General features: G+C 48.1%; 1 protein-coding gene across 15 annotated transcripts in view; it reads right to left on the bottom strand.

Annotated features, from left to right (window-relative positions):
* Window positions 1–20,505, bottom strand: part of UBR5 (ubiquitin protein ligase E3 component n-recognin 5) — a 2,036,132-nt gene that overhangs the window by 375,195 nt on the left and 1,640,432 nt on the right. For all 15 annotated transcript variants that reach the window (XM_085605144.1, XM_085605147.1, XM_085605145.1 and 12 more), the window contains one exon: window positions 14,604–14,748. In XM_085605144.1, the coding sequence (XP_085461270.1) occupies window positions 14,604–14,748 (145 nt within the window). The remainder of the gene's footprint in view (window positions 1–14,603; window positions 14,749–20,505) is intronic.

The following is a 20,505-nucleotide window of genomic DNA, read 5'->3' as shown; positions in this document are numbered from 1 at the left end:
AAAAGTTCTTCCTCTACGGAAACCGCTTTCGTGGTGACTTTTTCGGGTCCGAGCGAGGTTTCGATTTTTGCTCGGAGGCCTTAGGAGTTGGTTTAGGGTCCTTTGGCTTGGCTATGGAGCCAGAAATCTTTTTCGGTTCCTAAGGTTTTGGCTTTGGAACTGATAGTTTTTCTTTCGGCGTCGAGGTGGTCAGTGCCGACTTCGGTGCCGACTTCTTTTTGGGAGTAGGTTGGTGTCCCGTCTTCGGTGCCGAATGCGCCTGCGTGACACTGATGTACAGTTTGCTCGGTCCAGAGCTACCGGAAGGCTTGTCCTTTATCTTCGGAGCCGAGCCCGAGGCCGGGGCTTCTGAAGCTTGTTTTCGGTCGCGACTGGGGCCAGCAAGCGAAGTCTTGACCAGGGCCTTCTTTTTTTTGGGTGGAGTTGGGGTAGGGACAGTTGTACTCACTCGTTGACCAGGAGCGATGTAGTCGTCTGCTTCAGACACTATTTGCAGGTCCTCAGAATCCTCCTTCGGGACATCAGGGCTTTCGTCGAAGATGTCCACTGATGCCAGACCTGCTTGCTGCGCCACGATGTGTCGTCGGGCCCGGCGATCACGGATGGTTTTCTTCGATCGAAAAGAGGCGCAGGCCTGGCAATTGTTCTTGTGCTCGGGCGAGAGACACAGGTTACAGACCATGTGATGGTCACTGTGTGGGAATTTCGCTCCACACTGGGGGCATTTTTTAAATGGAGTGCTTTCCATGAGCTGTAGGCACGAACAGCGCAGATAGGCCAAATGGCCCGCGTGGACGACTGGAATCGAGTAGTTGAGAAGCGCGTAGAAGAGCACGCAATCGAAAACAATACCGCCGAGTTGTAGATAGTTTGCGCGTCGAAAAGGTTTGGAAAATAAAGTACCGAACCGCAAAAGTTACATCCGAACCCGATGGCGGAAAAAAAACAATCTGAGGATGGAGTCGATGCCCATGCGCACTATCGTCCAAGGGAGGAGCCACCTATCTCGTGACTACAAAAAGACTCTTCCAAGACAACAAGGTGCAAGCATCCGAGCCCGACACCAGATGGCGATCTATGCACAGTGTACAATCTGCAGCTCATATGCCTCTAACAAAAGCTTTTTAATCAAAACAGCAAACTCATTCTTTTAAAGTGCACTTCAGAAAAATAGCAACTGCATGGCAGACATTACATTCGTTAAGTTGCAGTAAATAGAAGAGGGCCGCTTTGCACTTAGAAAATTTGTATCTGTGCAGTAACGATAATAAAAACTTCCTAGTAAACGGCAGGTAAAATTGACAGAAGACAAAATGTAAAGTGGTTTGACTAGATTGCTCATCACATGTTCAAATGGCAACAGTGTCAGAGGAGCACTGTCGTATGGGAAAACATATCAACCAGTGAAAGGAACCCAGCCTAAATCTTGCCAACAGTGTTCTTTCATAAACGTTGGCCACGTTTAATAAATAAGGAGCAATTGTTGGAGTCGCTTGGATAATACAATAATCTCTGACTGAAGGTTTGGCCACTTCCATTAGTTCCCTAATAATTTGTTTGTGCTTGCAAAACTATCCCGGACCCACTTTTATTGGATGAACTCAGGGTGCTCAGAGAGGCACATCCAAGTGCAGAGAAGCAATTTTTAATATACTGTAACTATGGAATGGTCAAGCCACGGGCACAGGTTAGACAGTCTCTAATGACAGCCCGATTGAATTTGGCTTCTTGGCGGGACCAAATCGAGCACCAGAGAGGCAGGGGGGCAGCACTGAGGGTGTCTTGGACATACTCCATGCCAAGCTCAAAGTGTAGGGAGAAATGCCTAGTAACAGACGGCCTAATCTATTCTCCTCTATCTGCATCACATGTGCATCTCTACAACCCCAGGTACCCCATTCCATACGTTAAAATCGGCAGGCTTTTCTGATTGTATATCTCTAGTATAGGAGCAATGGGCTTTTTACCAATAGACATAGCAAGCGAGGAAGTTTTGCCTACAGTTTGCCTCACTATGCAATACACTTACCAACCCCTTTAGGTCAGTGGGATTCGTCTGGAAACACTTACAACTCAACCCTGGGCAGTTGTGACACTGAGCAGCAAGGCTTACACAATGAACAAGTGTTAAGAATTTAAACAGCATCAAAACAAATGATGAAATTTACATCAATTTATAAAGATAGGTTATACTTTTATAAGCATTAGATACTAGAAAGTAAAGATCCACCGGATGGTTCCAGCGATATAGATTTTACAAGCAATAATAAATCAGTGCAATTTCACTCAACTACAAACAAGCCTTGGCAAATTCACACTGCGGTTGGTTAGAAGTACTAGAGGCGACCAAGTCATGCAGGGAGCTAGTTAGGGGGGCAAGCAAGGTCCTCAAGCAGTCCTTCAGCAGTTATAGGCACTTTATCCGCATTGCAATGGACTCCTATGGAGTGGTCCTGATGCAAGGAATGAAGGTTGCTGAAGATGCTCTAAAGATGCTGTGGACACTGTCTTTCTGAAGGTATTTCTCGGTCCACGAAGATGGTGAGGGGGTCCTGGTCGACACCCTACAAAGTCCTCTCTGGTTTAGCCGAAGTCCAGTTGCCACTGGACTACCAATTGCCCGTTGTCGTGGCCACAGGCCAATCCTTTCTGAGTTGATAACGCGGCATTTGAGGGTCCCAGCAACTCTCCGACAGCACTCCTGGATTCAGCAAACTCAGGTGCAACTCTGGACTTCAGGCCTTAGTCCTCGGTGATGCACAGCAGCGGTGAAAGCAGCTTAAAGAATTTGGGTTACCAACTTACCCAGCAGGTTTCTTCAGCTGTTTTGGCCCTGTGCTGCGAACAGGGGGCCAATTATGTCACATTATGTACATTTAATTTATAATGTGCGCTAATCACCCCGGGAGGGGTATCTCTGCGCTGAGCAGGATACAGGCCAACAGAAAGCTAGGAATTAAAACAGCACTGTTTTCTGTAATTTCCTAAACTTATACTGGTCAGTACACAGGCGAACATGCAAAGGAAATCTCATTCCAGTAAAGCAGGGCAAGATATGAGAAGGACCTGCCCCCAGTGCGGTATTTTCTCACATGCTGACTGGAGAGTAGTGCTTTATCACAAGATCGTAAGAGTCTGACTGGGCAGTCAGGTATGAGTTTAACAGTTACATAACTTGGGCCTTTCCCCATCAGAGGTTTATGAGCAAGACAACAGATTTTAAAAATAATTCTTTTTCGGACTGGTAGCCAATGCAGAGAGTGTAGTAAGGGGGAAGATGCCGTCCCGGGAGATAAATTGCAAATGAGACAGGTCGCCGTATTCTGAATGACTTGCATCCTGGACAGCAATGACTCATTTGCTGAAGCCAGAAGGACATTACCATAATCGAGTCAACTAATCACCAAGGTCTGGGTCAGAGTTTTACTCACTTAGAGTGGAGGAAAAGGGAAGGCTCTCCTCAGCACATGCATCATGTGAAAGCAGGTACCTGTAATCAACAGGACCTGGTCTCTCATGGTGAGCGACTGATCCAGACAAATGTCCAAGTTCTTTATCCCTTTAGGAGTCAGGGCCATGCCTAGTTCTATGGGCCACCAATCAGGGTCCGAGAGCTGTTGGACCTTACCAAACAGCAAAATCTCAGTTTTATCAGCTTTTAGCTAGACGCATTTAGCCAACATCCATAGCTTTCATTATGGCAGAGGAGCTATCTTTCAGTTTGGCTAGGTTTTTGCAAATGAGATTGGTAACCGCATAATATAGTATTTCAAAGCCAAAGGCTTTGGCAATCTTGGTGAGGGGGGCGAAAAATATTAAAAAGCGTAGGCATCAAGCATGAGCCGTGAAGCAACCTCTTATCCAGTGTTATGGTGCTTGAGTCATAAGAACCTAGAGTAATAGCATGGATTCTGTTGGTAAGAAAGTCACCAAACTATTGTAACGCAGTCCTGTATATGCCAATCTCCTGCAGTCGGGAGAGCAGCTAAGAGTGAGAGACAGTATCAAATGCTGCAGACAAGTCCAACAGCACCAGCATGGTTGACTGAATCCCATCAATAGAGCACCTGATGGGGTCCGTATCTGCTAGCAGAGTAGTCTCTGTACTACGTAAAGGTCATGACCCAGATTGTGACAGATTTAGATGTTTGTTTGCCTCAAGATAATCCATGAGTTGTTGATTTACTTGTCCCTCCAATAGCTTGCCGAACAATGAAAGCAGCAAAGATAGGCCGATAGTTACGTTTGTGGATGCCACATTGGCCTTTTTCTTAATCTGTATCACCTGTGCCACTTTCCATGAAGTTAGGATTTTCCTGGTAATAGCTGATAGGTTGAATAGAGGGCAGCTCACCGGGGCAAGATGACTTGAAAGAACAACACATATTCTAGGGGGTCAGATTTGGATGAGGCGAGCGCTTTCTGGATTGACTCTGGAGAGAAATTGCGAACGCTTACAAAACTTAAAGCGCCACTGGCGGAAGGTGAATCAATCGTTAGCACCTCACATGCCTGGTCAGGAGCACTGGGAAACTTGATATATCACATTAGCGAATGATTCGCATAGAGCTTGTGATGCCTGCAATTCTGGGGAGCAGCACACGGGCAAGTGACAGCATAAAACACTTTGAATAGTTATTTAGCTCAGTTTACAGCCAGCTTAATTTGACTGGGAATAAAACATTTTCTGGCTTTTTTCAAGTGCTGATGATACACCATTAAGGAAGCTCTATAGGCTTCCTTATTTGGTATGTTTTTCGTAGGACGCCAGCGTCTCTCCTATTTTTTGCAGGCAGCTTTTTCTACTCTTAGTCTGTAGGGTACTGAGGCACATGTGAGCTATGGTTGAGAGTAGCACAGGTTTTTAGGTGTGCAATCTTGTCAAGAGCCAGATTTAGAGTTCTATGATAATCTAATAGAGCTTTATCAACCTCCGAGTCTTCAAAAGTGATAGAAGACTCAAATTCATTGGCGAAAGAGTCAGGGGTGAACCTATGCCAGTGCCTAGTAGCAGGTTTAACTGTTTTAGTAATGGTTTTACTCATTTTTACTGTGGGCATCTAAAACAAATTAGTGAGTGATTGGTCCAAAGTAGAGGTTGAGGGGAGTCGTAGGTCAAAATATCTGAATTTGTAAAGATAAGATTAAGAGTGTGCCCTGTGACATATGTATGCCCCTTGACTTTTGGTGCAGGTTGAGAGGCGCTAAATCAGAGAAGAGTTGTGCAGTCTTCACATTGAGGAGATCTTCACCATGATAGTTTATATCACACAGCAGAAGAAACTGTTTGGATGTCAAAACATAAGTAACAAGAAATCCGTTTGGGCGCTGACTAAACTCCTTTTTGGGCCCTGGGGGTGATACTCTAGGGCACCCTTCCAACAATCATTGAGGTAGAATTCAGGTTTAAAAATACATATCTCGGCCCATTCTGCCTGTAAGGTGTCAGTAAGTGAGAGTTTGATAGTGCCTTTATACAAAATTTCTATACCTTCACCTTTCCTCCCTTTTCTGTCCGGTCTATGTATGCAGTAGTTGTCTGGTAAAGCACGTGTAACAGCTGGTAAAGTAAAGGACTTTAAACAGGTTTCAGTATGGAAACCGATCTCTGGTGACGCAGAAGAAAACCAGTCCAATAGCTCTATCACGTGTTTTGGCAGAGCCCCGATACTGCAGACAGACAAGCTTGCTTGCCCACTGATGAATATGAGGGGGGAGAAGAGGTTTTTAAAATTTCACTGGGTGCGTCAGCAAAGTGGCGATTAGAATCTTGCACATCACACTGGATACTTTGTGGGAAAACGAATAGTTTCTTACCTGCCGGTGTAGTTTTGCAGCTTGAAGATCTTTCTGGATTCACTATGCTGTGCATTATTGCACGATCTGGTGGTTGGGTCCGGATTCATAGTCTTTCTTTTTTTTTTTTTTGTAGCCCTGGTGGGCGTCGACGTCCCACCATTTGGTGTACCTCTCGTGACATCGGCGTGCGTCCTGCGGAAGTCCCACCTTTGGGGCGCCATCTTCGGGTTCTTTTTTCCCCTTCCTCTCTCTTTTTTTAACCCTAGGCGTTAAGTAATTTTCTTATATATATCCTTTCAGTATTATCTTGTTATTTCAGTCTTTGTCCTTCCACCCTTTTTCTCCTGCCTCATCTTCCTGGCGGAGGTGGGTGGGTTCGCTAGTGAATCCAGAAAGATCTTCAAGCTGCAAAACTACACCGACAGGTAAGAAACTATTTGTTTTGCAGCGTGAATCTTTCTGGATTCACTATGCTGTGCATAGATTTTGTAGCGGTTTGTTATCTATGTGGCGGCTGGGTGGAAGATGAGCGTTGGTCGGTGAATATATGTTGAAGCACCTTCTGTCCTACTTGTGCTTCCTTGTTCATCTGTATATCCACGCAGTAGTGCTTGGTGAACGTGTGCACTGAAGCCCATGTTGCCGCCAGGCATATGTCTTGAATGGGTGTATTTGCCAGAAAGGCAATTGTTGCTCCCTTCTTCCTTGTGGAGTGGGCCCGTGGCCCCTCGGATAGTTCTTGCCCCGCCTGTTTGTGGCAGAATTGTATTGTTAGTGCAATCCATCGTGCGATGGTGCTTTTTGTCACTGGTCTACCCAGGAAGCGCGTTGCGAAGGACACAAAAAACTGCTTGGTTTTCCTGTGTTCTTTGGTCCTCTCGATGTAGTGCATCACCGCCCTTCTAGCGTCTAGAGTGTGCAGTGCCCTCTCAGCGCTTGTTGCTGGGTTCTGAAAGAAACTTGGTATTTGAATTGTTTGATTTATATGGAATGCTGACACCACCTTTGGCATGAAGTGTGGGTCCGTTCTCATTACGACTCTGTCCTTGTGTATCTGGATGTAGGGCTCTTGCAGCGTTAGCGCTTGCAGCTCGCCTACTCTGCGCAGTGAGGTTATTGGCACCAGAAAGGCTGTCTTCATTGTTAGCATTTGAAGGGAGGCCTTGTGAATGGACTCAAAGGGCGCCTTCATAAGTTCCGTCAGGACGATGTTGAGGTTCCATGCCGGAGGCGGCATCCTCTTTGGTGGCGCTATTCTTTTTGCCCCTTTCAGGAATCTCTTTACTACCCGTGACGTAAAGAAGCTTCCTCCTGTCTCACCTCGTGTGTAAGCTACGATCGCCGCTAGGTGGACCCTCAGCGAGGATGAGCATACTTTAGAAGGTGTGTGAGGTATCTAAGCACCGTTGATTCCTTTGTCAATTTATTTTGCAGTTTATTTTTGCTGCACCACATTGTGAACCTTTTCCACTTGTCCCCATAAAATGTTCGTGTTGTTGGTCTCCTTGCCTCCCGCAGCACTCTCAGTGCTTGGAGGTAGTTTAAGGTGTGCGAACTATGTCTTCAGGAGCCAAGCTGCCAGTCCGAGGCTCTCTGGCTCTGGGTGTAGAACCTCTCTGTTCTGCATGGAGAGCAAGTCCTTTCTTTTTGCGATTTTGTGTGGAGGTCCCTGTGCCATCTCCACTATTTGTGAGTACCATGTCTGTCTTGCCCACTGTGGTGCCACCAGGATCATTGTGATGTTGCTGGTCTTGCACTTGTTGAGTACCCTGTGTATCAGTGGTATTGGTGGAAAAGCGTATGCAAATGTCCTTAACCAACTTATCCATAGGGCATTCCCCTGGGATTGTTTTTCTGGTTGTCTGGATGCGAAGTTTCGGCATTTTGCATTCAGGTGTGTTGCAAACAGGTCTATTGTCGGTGTACCCCACCTTTTGAATAGCCTTTGCGTTTCCTGTCAATTGAGCTCCCACTCGTGGGGTGCCGAGGTCTGCCTGCTGAGCCAATCGAATTCCACATTGTCCTTCCCTGGTAGGTGTATCGCCAGCAGGTCTATTTTGATCGGGATGGCCCATCTCCAAATCTCTTGTGCCAGAGTGGAAAGGGGAAACAATTGTGTTCCTCCCTGCTTGTTGATGTAGAACATTGTGGTAGTATTGTCCATCTGTATCAACACTTTTTGGTTGTATAGCTGCCTCTGGAAGGCCTTCAGGGCTAGCAGTACGGTCTTCAATTCCAGGTAGTTGATGTGTCTGACCGCCTCTGCTGGAGTCCACAGACCCCTCACTCTGAGCTTGTTCATGTGCGCTCCCCATCCTATCTGGGATGCGTCTGTGGTAATGGTCACAGTTGGGCTTGGTGGTGTCAAGGGCTTTCCTATAGTTATGTTCTCCCTGTCCCACCATGCTATCCCCTCTTGCACTGCGTGCGTAACAACCACTAGATCCTCCCAACTTCCGTTTGCTTGTGACCATTGTTGTTGCAGCCATTCCTGGAACGGTCTCATGTGAAGCCGTACATTGGGGACTAGGTGAATGCATGACGCCATCATCCCCATGATCTTGCTCGCTGTTCTCACTGTCAGAGCTTGCCCCTTCTGGTAGAGGCACGTCTCCTTAAGTAGGGCTATTGTTCTCTTCTCGCTGGGCATCACCGATCTGTCTCTGGTGTTGATCTGTGCCCCCAGGAATATCTTCACCTACTCTGGGTTCATTGATGATTTCCCCCAGTGTATTGAGAACCCCAGGTTCATTAGTGTCCTTGTGACCCGCTGTGAGTGTTCCTCGCATTTTTCGCGTGAACTTGCTTTTATTAGCCAGTCGTCGAAGTAAGGGTACAAATGAATCCCTTCCCTCCGCAGGTACGCTGCTACCGCTGCAAGGCATTTTGTGAAGACCCTTGGTGCGGACTTCAGCCCGAATGCCAGGGTTGTGAATTGGAAGTGATCCTTGTTGATTGTGAACCTTAACAGTTTTTTGTGCTGCCTGTTCATTGGGATGTGCAGGTAGGCGTCCTTGAGATCCACTGTGGACATGAAGTCCCCGTCTCCCATCTGTGGGAGTAGTTCTTGTAGGGACGTAACTTTGAATTTTTGCGTCCTTACGTACTTTTTTAGGAACCGTAGATCCAGGATGGGTCTTAGTGATTCGTCCACCTTTGGTTCCAGGAAGTAGTTTAAGTACACTCCCTTGTTCCTCTCCTTGAAAGGTACTGGTTCTACGGCCTCCTTTTGGAGCAGCTGTAGTGCCTCCTCTGCGAGTTGTGCTAGCTCCTGTCTCGAGTGTTCCCTTCTTTTTGGTTTTCTGTTTGGAGGGCTCCTTTCCAACTCTATGCAGTATCCGTACTGAATGATGTTGAGTATCCATTTGCCTGTAGTAATTTTTTGCCATTCCCGGAGGAAAAGCCTCAGTCTTCCGCCTACTGGTGTTGCATGCTCGTGGGCGTTTGGTTTGTGTACCCCCTCCATTTTGTTTTGTGCTCCACCCTCGGAGGTATATTGTGGGTGAGCCATCTTCTTCGTGCAAAGTCACTTTGAGGTGGGTTGGTCACCCCCTCTTCTTCTTTGTCCTCGTCCGTTCCCCCTACCGCGAAAGGACTGGCCTCTAGGCTGGTACTGCCAGTTTTGTTTCTGCTGCCCCTGTTGGCCGTGGCTCTCGCCTTGCTGGCCTTGCTGGAAACTTTGGTGAGACGTTCCCGGCTGGTTACCTCCCCTTCCGAAAGGTCTCTGAGTCGGGGTACCTCTTCGCGTCCCCCTGAATTGCAGGGCCCCCATGGACCTTGCCGTCTCATTCTCTTTCTTGAGTTGGGTGAGCTTCTCATCCACCGGTGCCCCGAACAGCATGTCTCCGTTGAAAGGGGTATTCAGTATATTATTCTGGACCTCTTGTTTGAATCCTGAAATTCTGAGCCAGGCCTGCCTTCTTTCAGTGATTCCTATCGCCATCAGTCTGCTTGAAGTCTCTGCCCAGTCTAATGCCGTCTTAAGGCATGAGTTAGCTATATTCTTCCCCTCTTCCACTAGATGGGAAGCCCTCTGTTGGTATTGTTCGGGCAGATGTTTGATTAGGTCCCCCATCTCGTCCCAATGTTGGTACTGATGCCTGTTCAGTAGCGCATTTGAGTTCGCCATGCGCCAGTGCATTGCGGTGTTCCTCTCTATTTTCCTTCCAGTGAGGTCCATCCTTCTGCTCTCCTTGTCAGGAGGTGGCCCCGAGGTCGCCGGGACATTGGCCCTTTTCCTGGCCGTGGATGCAATAATGGAGTCAGCAGTGACAGATACCTTGATATATGGCGGGTCCTGTGAGGAGTGTTTGTATTTCTTTTCTGTTCTGGGCGTGATGGATCGGCATGTTGCTGGGTCCTTGAACGCCTTGGTTCATCACACTTTGGAGCATGGGGAGGAACTGGCTCCTAGTTTGGATGGGTAGCAGTGTTTCGAGTAGAAAATCTGTCTTCGGTTTCTCTTCCTCTAGTTTCACGCCAAAAGCTGCAGCTGCGCTTTTGACGACCATGTTGTACGCCCCAATATCATCTGGCGGCGAAGGCCTCGAAGGATATGTCTCTACGGGCTCTTCTGGGTTTTCGGCATCGAGGTCCTGCCATTCCAGCTCTTGCATCGTCGACGGTGCCGAGCCGTAGATCGACTGCTCCTCCTCCTCTTCTTCTTCTCCCTCATAATAAAGATCTTCTTACCCTTCTTCGGAAGCTTTCGACTGCTCTTCGGCGTCAAACTCTTCCTGCTCCTCGACTTCGACGAGAACCGTCGCCGGTTTCGCCGGGATTGTGAATCTCTTCATCTTTTCATCGAACTCCTTCTTCCTCTGAAGGATGCTCTCCATCTCCGCCTCGAGCCTTCTCTTTTTCTTCTCCATTTCGGAGGCATGATCGGCGTCGAGCGCTGGTCTTTTTGACGGAGCTTGCGTGACGCGGCCTTGACTTTCGAAGTTCAACGCCCCACCTCGTGGGCCTGTTTCGACGAACCTTGTTTTTCGGCGGCCTTCTGCACCTGGGAGTCCTTCTCGAAGGATCCGCTGGGCCTTTCGTCCTTGGATCCACTCGCGGTCGTCGAAATTTTCGGCGCGGTGTTCCTTTTGAGGACTTTGACTCTGGTTTTTTCGAGTCAGTGTCTGGTTTTCGGGGCCCTTTCGGGGTTTTTGTGTTCGACGTCTCTCCTACCTTGTCAGACGTTTTCTTATCGGTCTCTGCGACCGTGAAGTTATCAGGTCCCTCGGCGATGTTGTCTTCATCGTCGGTGGAGAGGCCCAGGTCGTACAGAGACGGGGCCTTACCCTTGACTTCCATGTTGAAGTTGGCTCTTCTCGGCCTCTCTCTCCCCCGGAGGGTTTTCGTCGTGAAGGCGGAGCAGGCGTTGCAGTCCTTGCTTTCGTGGTCGATAGGCAGGCTAAAGTTGCAGACCGGATGTTGGTCCTTCTGCGCGTATTTGTGGTGGCAGTTACGGCAGAATTTAAACTGTGTTTTGTCCATTCCTGCGCTCAGAGTCCCTGAGTGCGCATTCTCCGTTGGATGTCGAAGATTTCGATGTTCTCTTCCTACTTCGTCGTCCCGGCTCTGTTCTTCCTGTCTGTAGTCTTCGCTTAACTTCCCTTCGATGAAACTCGTGCTCTTCTTTCTTCGTTCTAACTCTGGAGCTTCTCGTTGACGATCCAGACCCAACAGCGGAAAAAAGAATCTGAAGATGGCTCCCCAAAGGTGGGACTTCCGCAGGAAGCACGCCGACGTCACGAGAGGTACACCAAATGGTGGGACGTCAACGCCCACCTGGGCTACAAAAAAAGCCCCAAAAAAACCAAAAGAAAGACTACGAATCCGGACCCAACCACCAGATCGCGGAATAATGCACAGCATAGTGAATCCAGAAAGATTCACGCTGCAAAATTGAAATTTAGATTTTAAACAGGCTATCAGGCCTTCCAGCTGGAGTGGAAAAGGACCATTGCAGTAGATAGCTACAGGAGCATAGGTTTCATAAAAGTTCTTAACTTTAAATAGAGCTTCTGAAGAGTAGGTAATCCTAGTGGTGTTCTGGAGTTTGGTGGTGAAAGAGGCAGGGGTCCTCGCTCCAGTCAGATGCAAACAGGCTAGCCTTTGGTGCGCCACTGGCGAGCCAGCCATACACGACTGTTGAGCGTTGGCATCATCAGCTTTATGTAGACTGCCGGGTGAAGGCAGCTAGATGCTGACCTTGCTAACAATCAAGGAGGAAGTGAGCAAGTTAAATGCTTTCTCCTCACAAGTGCTAAATACCGTAGAGGCCTGGAAAGCATAAACACCGCAAACTAAAGGAACAAAGAAGTATTTTCAACAGGGTAACACGCAGGGTAGTAAAAATTTAAAAGCCGTAATATCCGCTTGCATGCACTTGCTGGCAGTCAGGTGACCCTTGGAGTTCTCTTAGCTGACTGGTCTCTGGACACGCCTTCTCCTTGAGCAGGACAGAGAAGGGACAATCACACTCCTTACTAGCCACCAGGTGCAGTCTTTGTTGGTGCAGCCTCTCTTTGCTGGCCCCTCGGTGCGGGAGGGCAGACCTTCTTCGGTCCTTCATCAGAGTCCGCCGATATTTGAGGTTTGGGTGCCAAGGGTGTCCCTCTTATGCTCAGAAAAAGCCCTCAGGGAAGGATGTGGTTGGTAGCTAATGGTTCCCTCTCACCTAGTGACCCCTTCCTCTGTATTGTGGCATACGACTAACCCAAGATTCAGCATTCTGCCCGCATCCAAGAGGACAAGACCCCTCTCCTGGTGTACAGACCTTCCTAGCCCACACCCAGGGTGTGGCTACCTCAGGGCTACTTGCCCATGGGGAAACTGGTTTGGCAAATGGTTTCCCCTCTCTGCCTCTCGTGTCAGCCTGTCTACCTCAACAATGGGGCAGCTCTTCCCATTTGTTTGTTATCTTGAAGTGCCTACTTTGGTTGCACCGTCCAGGAGTTAGCGCAGCTGAGGGGTCAGTGTGTAAACCTGTACTCGCCAATTGAGCCACCAAGTCTTTCCACAGCAAAAAACTGTTGTTTCCCATCTTTTGGCCAGGAAAAGTGGTGGTATGCCATTGCTTTCAAAGGCAAAGTTGGGCTAGCAGGGCATGACTGTTCTACCAGTCTGCAGTGGCTAACTGGGGGGTGGGGGACTTGCTTTACTTGGGGGACCTCCAGGGTGACACAATCAGTGCTGCAATACCTGGGATATCCCCTCTAACTTACATGCCCTGGGTTTACTAGGGACTTACAGGTAAGTTAGGCATTTCCAATTGGGTACATTTCCTCAGAAGCCTCCTCCTCCTCTAGTAATTTTGCACTTTTTTCAAAGAGGAAACCACCTCCTTTGACTGAACTTGTCCACTTATCATTTCCCATAAAATTAGCAAGTATTTATAAACAAATGTATTGAGGTTTGTTTTAGGTCCCGAATGCACTAGGAAGATCTTCCCATCTTGAGCAGGACTGTAGTTTGTAGCTGCAAGACTACCACCAAAATACATTTTTAAGTACTTGTATAGTATGCTCCTTGAGCATTTGTCACACATCATGACTATAATCTAGCTGCACCTCCTCCTTTACCTTCCAAGAGGCCATAAGCTGCACCAAATGTACTCTGATAAGGGCTTTACCAATATGCCTCTGGGGAGCTGAGCAAGAAAGGCGCAGCAGACTGCTGTGCCCTTGTACACTCCATGAAACAGAGCAAGCATGCGCATAGGTGCTGTTTGTCTATGCAGGTCCCATATGCGGCCTGCCGCACACAGATGTCACCTGTGACTACTGCACTGGGAAGCATGGTTCTAGTCACGCTCGTAGCACCACAGCGCATTATACAGTCCTGATCAGGCCTTGATTCTCCCAGAAGACAAGGAGAACTCCGAAGTCTAGTGCAGATCGCAAGTACCATAAGGCAAAATTAGTGGAATTAATTTAACACATAAAACATTAAAAGTGAGCCACGTAAAGGCTGCATCATAGATGCAATCACCTGAGACTAATGCAGAGCTATGGGAAATATAGATTCCATTGTGCTAGCAGTGTCAAATCATGTTTAGGTGTCCCAGTGGGTCCTGATCAAACGTCATTGACTCTGGACTCCCACTGAAGACTTTCAGGTAAAGCTAGAACTTAACAAAAATTAACAGTTAAACAATTGTAAGGTAGTCCTCTATATAATGAGTATTAGACACCATCAAATTGCTGCTACACAAAATTTCAAGCAGTAGTCAAAGTGACAATACCCTTAGAACTTGTGAGTCAGAGAACGAGGGAGGAATTAGGGGTGATTTTTACAGCCTCGGGACCGACTGAGCAGAAACCTAGCTATACAGCATTGCTCTTGACCTGTTTACCATGAAGGCATCTTCTCCTATGTCACGCTGCAAGTATATGGAGTAGTAAACACAATACCAGGACACAGTGCAAGGTACATTCAGTTAGTATTCTAAAAGACAGGCAGAAATCAAATTTACTTCCAAAAAGCTGGAAAATCTGAATTAGGCAGATTTTCAATGTTGAAATTTAAGGTGGAATAGGAGACTTGGAGGAGCATTCAGGCTATCTGTTATATCTGCAAACACTTTAAAGAGAAGCATTTTAATTACCAAAAGATTTGGTGACAGCCGACGACTAGGTTTTAATCAACTTTGCCCATTAAATCGAGACAGAAATATAAGCAACAGGTTTGTTAGAAAAGCCTCCTTCGAAAATACCAAAGACATAAATATGTATATTAGGTGATTTTCTCCAATCTCAACAAGTGTATCACATTGTAAACACATACATATCTAGAAGCCCCATTATTCTTACTGGTTGTATTGCAAGGACACGAGGGTGGAGTCTTTCTCCGAGTGCTTGTCGATGTAATGGAACTGGATCAGAATCATCACCTGGATTTCCTTCTGATGGTGGCCTGTACGGACGTGTATCAATGGAAAGCTGTCTTCGGAAATCCCTAAAATAGATATGTTCATTACGTGCAGAAAAAAATACGGTTGATGCCACACCATATAATAATGATCAACTGTCTGCATATTAGTGGTGTCATTGTCGTTTTGGATTGGCAGGACAACGTAAAAGTGATTCCACATGATTCAATGTGAAGAATCATGCTGGTGATCAGTGAAATATTAATCAAAGACTGGATGATTGCCAGTTAAATAGTGACAAGTGAGGAATACTTTGACAAATTAATGTTTTTATTTTTGGCGAAAGCACAAACTAATAAACAAGTTACTTACTTTAGGTAATGATATATCTGTAAGAGACACATATTAGTTATAGATTCCTCACCTTAGAATTACCCCCAGGCGTCGGACTGGATCCCGAGACTTTTTCTTTAGCAGGACCCCTTGGTTCGTGGCGTCGGTCGACTCTGTGTTGATCGTTGGCATCGTGATCTCCCGAATGACATTGCAGTATCTTCTTAGACACCGCCCCTGCGCGCTGACGTCAGTTCTTTACACGACATTCTACGCCATAAGCGCAGAGCCATGCAAGACACTGACCACTGGTGCACAAAACTAGGGCCCTGAAATGGAGTCCCTTACTCTAGAAGTCAGTTCACATAACTGGGAGGATGAGTGGGGCAGTAATGAATCTATAACTAATATATATCTCTTACAGATTTATCGTTACCGAAGGTAAGTAACCTGTTCATCTGAAAGAGACTATTAGTCACAGATTCCTTACCTTAGAATAGATACCCCAGCAATACCAACCCCGGAGGTGGGTCTGCGAACCAAGTTCACACCAGAAAGTCCTGGAGAACTGAACGGCCAAAGAAGCCGACTCTCCGGACTTGGCTATACAGGCAGTAATGATTAGTGAATCTGTTCAATGATGTCCACATGGCTGCCTGGCAGATATCACTGAGGGGGACTCCGTGTCCCAAAGCAGTAGTGGCTGCCGTAGCCCTGGTGGAATGGGCGCCCAACACTACCGGAGGCCCCTTTCTTGCCACAGAATAACAGATTTTAATGCAAAGCACGATCTACCGAGAGATAGTGTGTTTTTGCACGGCTCGACCTTTCTTGGCGCCCACATAGCCAACAAAGAGTTGATCATCCACTCAGAATTATTTTGTGCGATCCAAATAAATGATAGCACAAGTTTTGGATCCAGACGGTGTAGCCTGTTCTCCTCTTTAGAAGGGGGCGGGAAGAAGGTGGGCAAAGTGATGGTCTGTCCTATGTGGAAAGAGGTACCCACTTTGGGAAGAAAAGAAGGTCTAGTTCGAAGGACTACCTTGCGCGGATGAATAGCAAGGAAAGGAGTTTTCGAAGAAAAAGCCTGAAGCTCACTCACCCTGCGAGCAGAGGTGATGGCAACCAGAAACGCCGTCTTTAAGGTCAAGAGTCTGAGAGGGCAATTATGTAGTGGCTCGAAAGGAGCACACAGGTAGGTTAAGACCAGATTCAAGTCCCACTGGGGCATTATGAAAGGAATAGAAGGAAAGAGGTGAGTAAAGCCCTTAAGAAATCTATTTACAATAGGGGACTTGAAAAGAGTAGGCTATTCAGGAAGACGTAGAAAGGCCGAAATGGACAAAAGATAGCCTTTAAGAGTGTCCAGAGAAGAGACCTGCTGGGCCAAAGAAAGAATTAAGAGGAGAACCTCTGTAAGAAGAGCAGAAAGGGGATCCACAGCCTTTGCTCTGCACCATGCCACAAATTTGTTCCATCTACAGGCGTATACCGTTTTAGTGGAGGGACGTCTGGTTGCCAAGATGACAATAAAGACTTCGGGAGGAAGGTCAAAAGCTGTCAACTGTCGCCACTCAATCTCCACGCAAGGAGGAGGAGCCTGGACAGGTTCGGGTGGAGGACTGTCCCCTGCTGCTGCGACAGAAGATCCTCCTGAAGAGGTAGTCTCATCGGAGGATCGATGGCCATGTTCAAGAGCTCGGGATACCAGACTCTTCGTGCCCAGTCCGGAGCCCCAAGAATGACTGGGGCCCAGTCGCGCTTGATCTTCTTCAACACTCTGGGTAGAAGTGGTATAGGCGGAAAGGTGTATAGAAGACCGCAATTCAACTCGCGACGAAAAGCGTCACCGAGCGAGTGCCGCCTTGGAATTTCCAACGTGCAGTATTGCTGACATTGCGCGGTCTCTTCGGTGGTGAACAGATCTAACCAAGGCTCTCTACACTGTTGAAAGAGACCTTATACCACCTCCGAGTGAAGACGCCTTTCGTGATCCATCATGCACCTGTGGCTGAGTTCGTCCGCACTGGCATTCAGGGAACCTGCCAGGTGTTGAACCACCAGGAACATGCCCTAATGTTCCAGCCATGCCCAGAGGCAGAGAGCCTCTTGACATAGGGTCGATGACCTCACCCCACCCGGTTTGTTGCAGTACCACATGGCAATGGTGTTGTCCGTGAACACCTGCACTACTCTTCCTTTAACAGAAGGAAGGAATGCTTTCAGTGCAAGACAGATCGGCCAGAGCTCCAGAAGGTTGAGGTGGAGCCCGGACTCTACCGGAGACCAGAGGCCTCTGATCGCCACATCTCCCATGTGGCCGCCCCAATCCCGAAGTGACGCATCGTGAAGTCTGGTTGGGGAAGGGAGAAGAATCTGCCGTTGACCCAATCCTGGTTCATTTGCCACCAATGCAATTGGTGTGCAGTGCCCTCTGAGATCTGGACGACAACGGAAAGGTTCCCTATATGCTGTGCCCACTGGAACTTCAGGTCCCACTGCAGAGCCCGCATATGCCTCTCCAGTGGGAGGGGGGCAGGAGCCTCTCCCTGGTTGGCTGGGTCCCCCCATCCTCAAGATGGCGGGGACTCAAGGTTGTGGTTCACCTCGCCTCCCCCACCTTTGGGGTGGAGTTGGCAGAGGTGGGCACACCCCTCTTCCTCACTTGTTTTTCCCACCGGTTCTCCCGCCCAAAGTGGGGGGTAGAACCAGTGGGGACCAGTTGCGGAGTACAGCAAGTGGTCTGGAGGAGCTCACAAAGGCGGCAGGCCTTTGAAGCTTCCCCTGCCTATCCTGGGGGAGGAGACCTAGCACCTCGTCCCAGGATGTGCATTGTTGCAGGCCCTCGAGAGCGGATGGCTCTCGACCCAGGGGTCCAGCAACATGTCTGGTGGGTGGCAGCCTAAGCAGCCACTCAGTCGGGACACAGGTTGTGGGTTGAGTTCAGGGGGCATTTCTAAAATGCCCTCTGTCGTGCGTTTTACATTGAAACCCACACTGGCATCAGTGTGCGTACAATGTGCAGAGAAATGTGATACCAAACTTCCCAGACTTTAGTGTATCCATCATGGTACAGTGGAGTTCGTAATGACAACCTCCCAGCACCATATACTCTTTAATGGTACACTGCACTTACAATGTCTGAGAATGGACTCACACACTGTAGGGGCACAGCACTCATGCCTCTGTGCCATCACCACTGGCATAGTGCACCCCCAGTCAGAGGGGTGACTGACCTAGGCCAGGGCAGTGGTTTGTAAGCATGGCACACAGGGACGTGTGCCATGTCGACTCTTCACTTTTGATCTGCACCAAGACATGCAGCCTGCAAGACAGTGTGTTTGTGAAAATGGACAGGATCCCTAAGGGTGGCACAATTGGTGCTGCAGCCCTTAGGAGCCTTCTCTGGTCACAGTGCCCTGGGTACATGGGGTACCATTTACCAGGGACCTACCTGTGGCCAGAGTTGCCAATTGGGTTTTGTTTTGGGTAAAGAAGACAAGTTCTGGGGTCCTGATTGGCAGGGCACCAGAGCACATCAAGTCAAAGAGCATCAGTAGTCTGGCAACAAAACAAAAAAAGGCAACAGAAGGAATATGCTACTTACCAGTATGCATCTGTTCTTGGCATGTAGAGCTGCAGATCTATACACTGTGCATAGATCGCCATCTGGTGTTGGGCCCGGATGTTTGCAGTTTGTTTTTCCTCTTGGAAAGTCTTTGGAAGTCACGAGGTTGGTGACTCCTCCTCTGGTTAGCATTGCGCATGGGCTTCGGCTCCATCCTCAGATTGTTTTTCGCCAGCAGGGAAAGATGGAGCGTAGTAGTAACAGTAAAGAAACCCATGTGTATTGTATCTAAATAAGATAAGACTGGAACGGATACAGGTAGCCGGGGAGGCGGGTGGGCGTGTATAGATCTGCAGCTCTACATGCCAAGAACAGATGCATACTGGTAAGTAGCATATTCCGTTCGAGGCATATGAGCTGCAGATTATACACTGTGCATAGATTATATAGCAGTACCCAACCCTAGCGGCGACCACCGGCATCCGTTGCAGTTGTTTGAAACAGTGTTTTTAGTACAGCTTGGCCCACACTAGCTTGTTGCTTGGTTTGCACATCTACACAGTAATGGTTTGTGAAGGTGTGCGGTGTTGACCATGTCGCTGCCTTGCAGATGTCATCTAGTGGTATGTTCCCTAGGAAAGCCATAGAAGCCCCTATCTTCCTTGTAGAGTTATGTTATGTTATAGTGTTTTTGTATAGCGCCTATCACCACCGGTCTCTAAGAGCTCACACAGAAAAGGAACATAACCTGCTGTCTCCTAGATCACTCCGCCGTCCACCCTAGTTAGGGCGAGGATGTTATCTTTTTAAACAAATAAGTCTTCAAGTTCTTCCTGAAAGACAATAGCTGCGAGTCTACCTTCAGGCTAGCCGGTAGCTCATTCCACAATTGCGGGAGAAGTACAGATACAGCCCTGCCCCCTTTAGATTTTAACTTAAATCTTGATTGAATCAAGTTGGAGGCCTTACCCGAACGCAAGGTTCTGCCTGGAATGTACTTCCTCAGGCGCTGTTTAATGTATTCTGGGGCTTTGCCGAAAATTGCCTTGTGAGCCATGCAGAGACACTTAAACTGCACTCTAAACCTAACAGGCAGCCAATGTAGCTTCCAGAGAAGTGGAGTTGCGTGCGAGTTCCTAGGTAGGAAATAGATCAGCCTGGCCGCATCGTTCTGCACCACCTGCAGTTTCCTCAACAACTTCTGCGGCAGGCCAAGATATAAGGCATTGCCATAGTCCAGCCTCGAGATGACTGTGGCTGACACAATGGACTGCAGAGTGGGAGCTGATAGCATAGGTGGTAACTTACGCAGTTGCCTCAGCACCCCCGTGCAAGACCCCACCACCGCCGAGACTTGAGGGGCCATGGAAAGGTCTACATCAATCTTGAGCCCCAAGCTTTTAACCACACTACCAGGAATAGGTGTTGTACCTAGTTCTGGAGGCCAGAACAGGTCGCACCAAGGGTTGACTCGGTTTGTGATGACCAACACCTCTGTTTTTTCTGCGTTCCCTTTCAGAAGGTTGTTGGTCATCCAATTTACAGTGAATCGGAGCAAATTCCTTACCGATTCCTGTGCTTCCCTTGTGTCTTCCAGCTGGACCAATTGCTGAGTATCATCAGCATAGTTAAAAGTTTGACAATTCCTATGCATTAACTCCTCCACCAAGGGTTGTAGGTAAATATTAAAGAGCAGGGGAGACAGAGCGGACCCCTGGGGTACACCCCAGGTCACGTCACTTGCCTCGGATAGCTGATCTCTCAGCTGCACCCTCTGGGTGCGACCCGTCAGGAAAGATTCAAGCCACTTGAGCGCTTGTCCTGTTATTCCCAGCTTTGTGATACGGGCCAGCAAGATGGTATGGCTGACCGTATCGAATGCCGCTGATAAGTCCAACAGAATCAGGGCACTAGGCTGTTTATTATCCGCCCTGATTCT

Source organism: Triturus cristatus, chromosome 5_1 (assembly GCF_964204655.1).
Source record: "Triturus cristatus chromosome 5_1, aTriCri1.1, whole genome shotgun sequence".
NCBI lineage: Eukaryota > Metazoa > Chordata > Amphibia > Caudata > Salamandridae > Triturus > Triturus cristatus.
The sequence above is the reverse complement of the archived record's forward strand: the minus strand, read 5'-3'. Positions and strand labels throughout refer to the sequence as shown.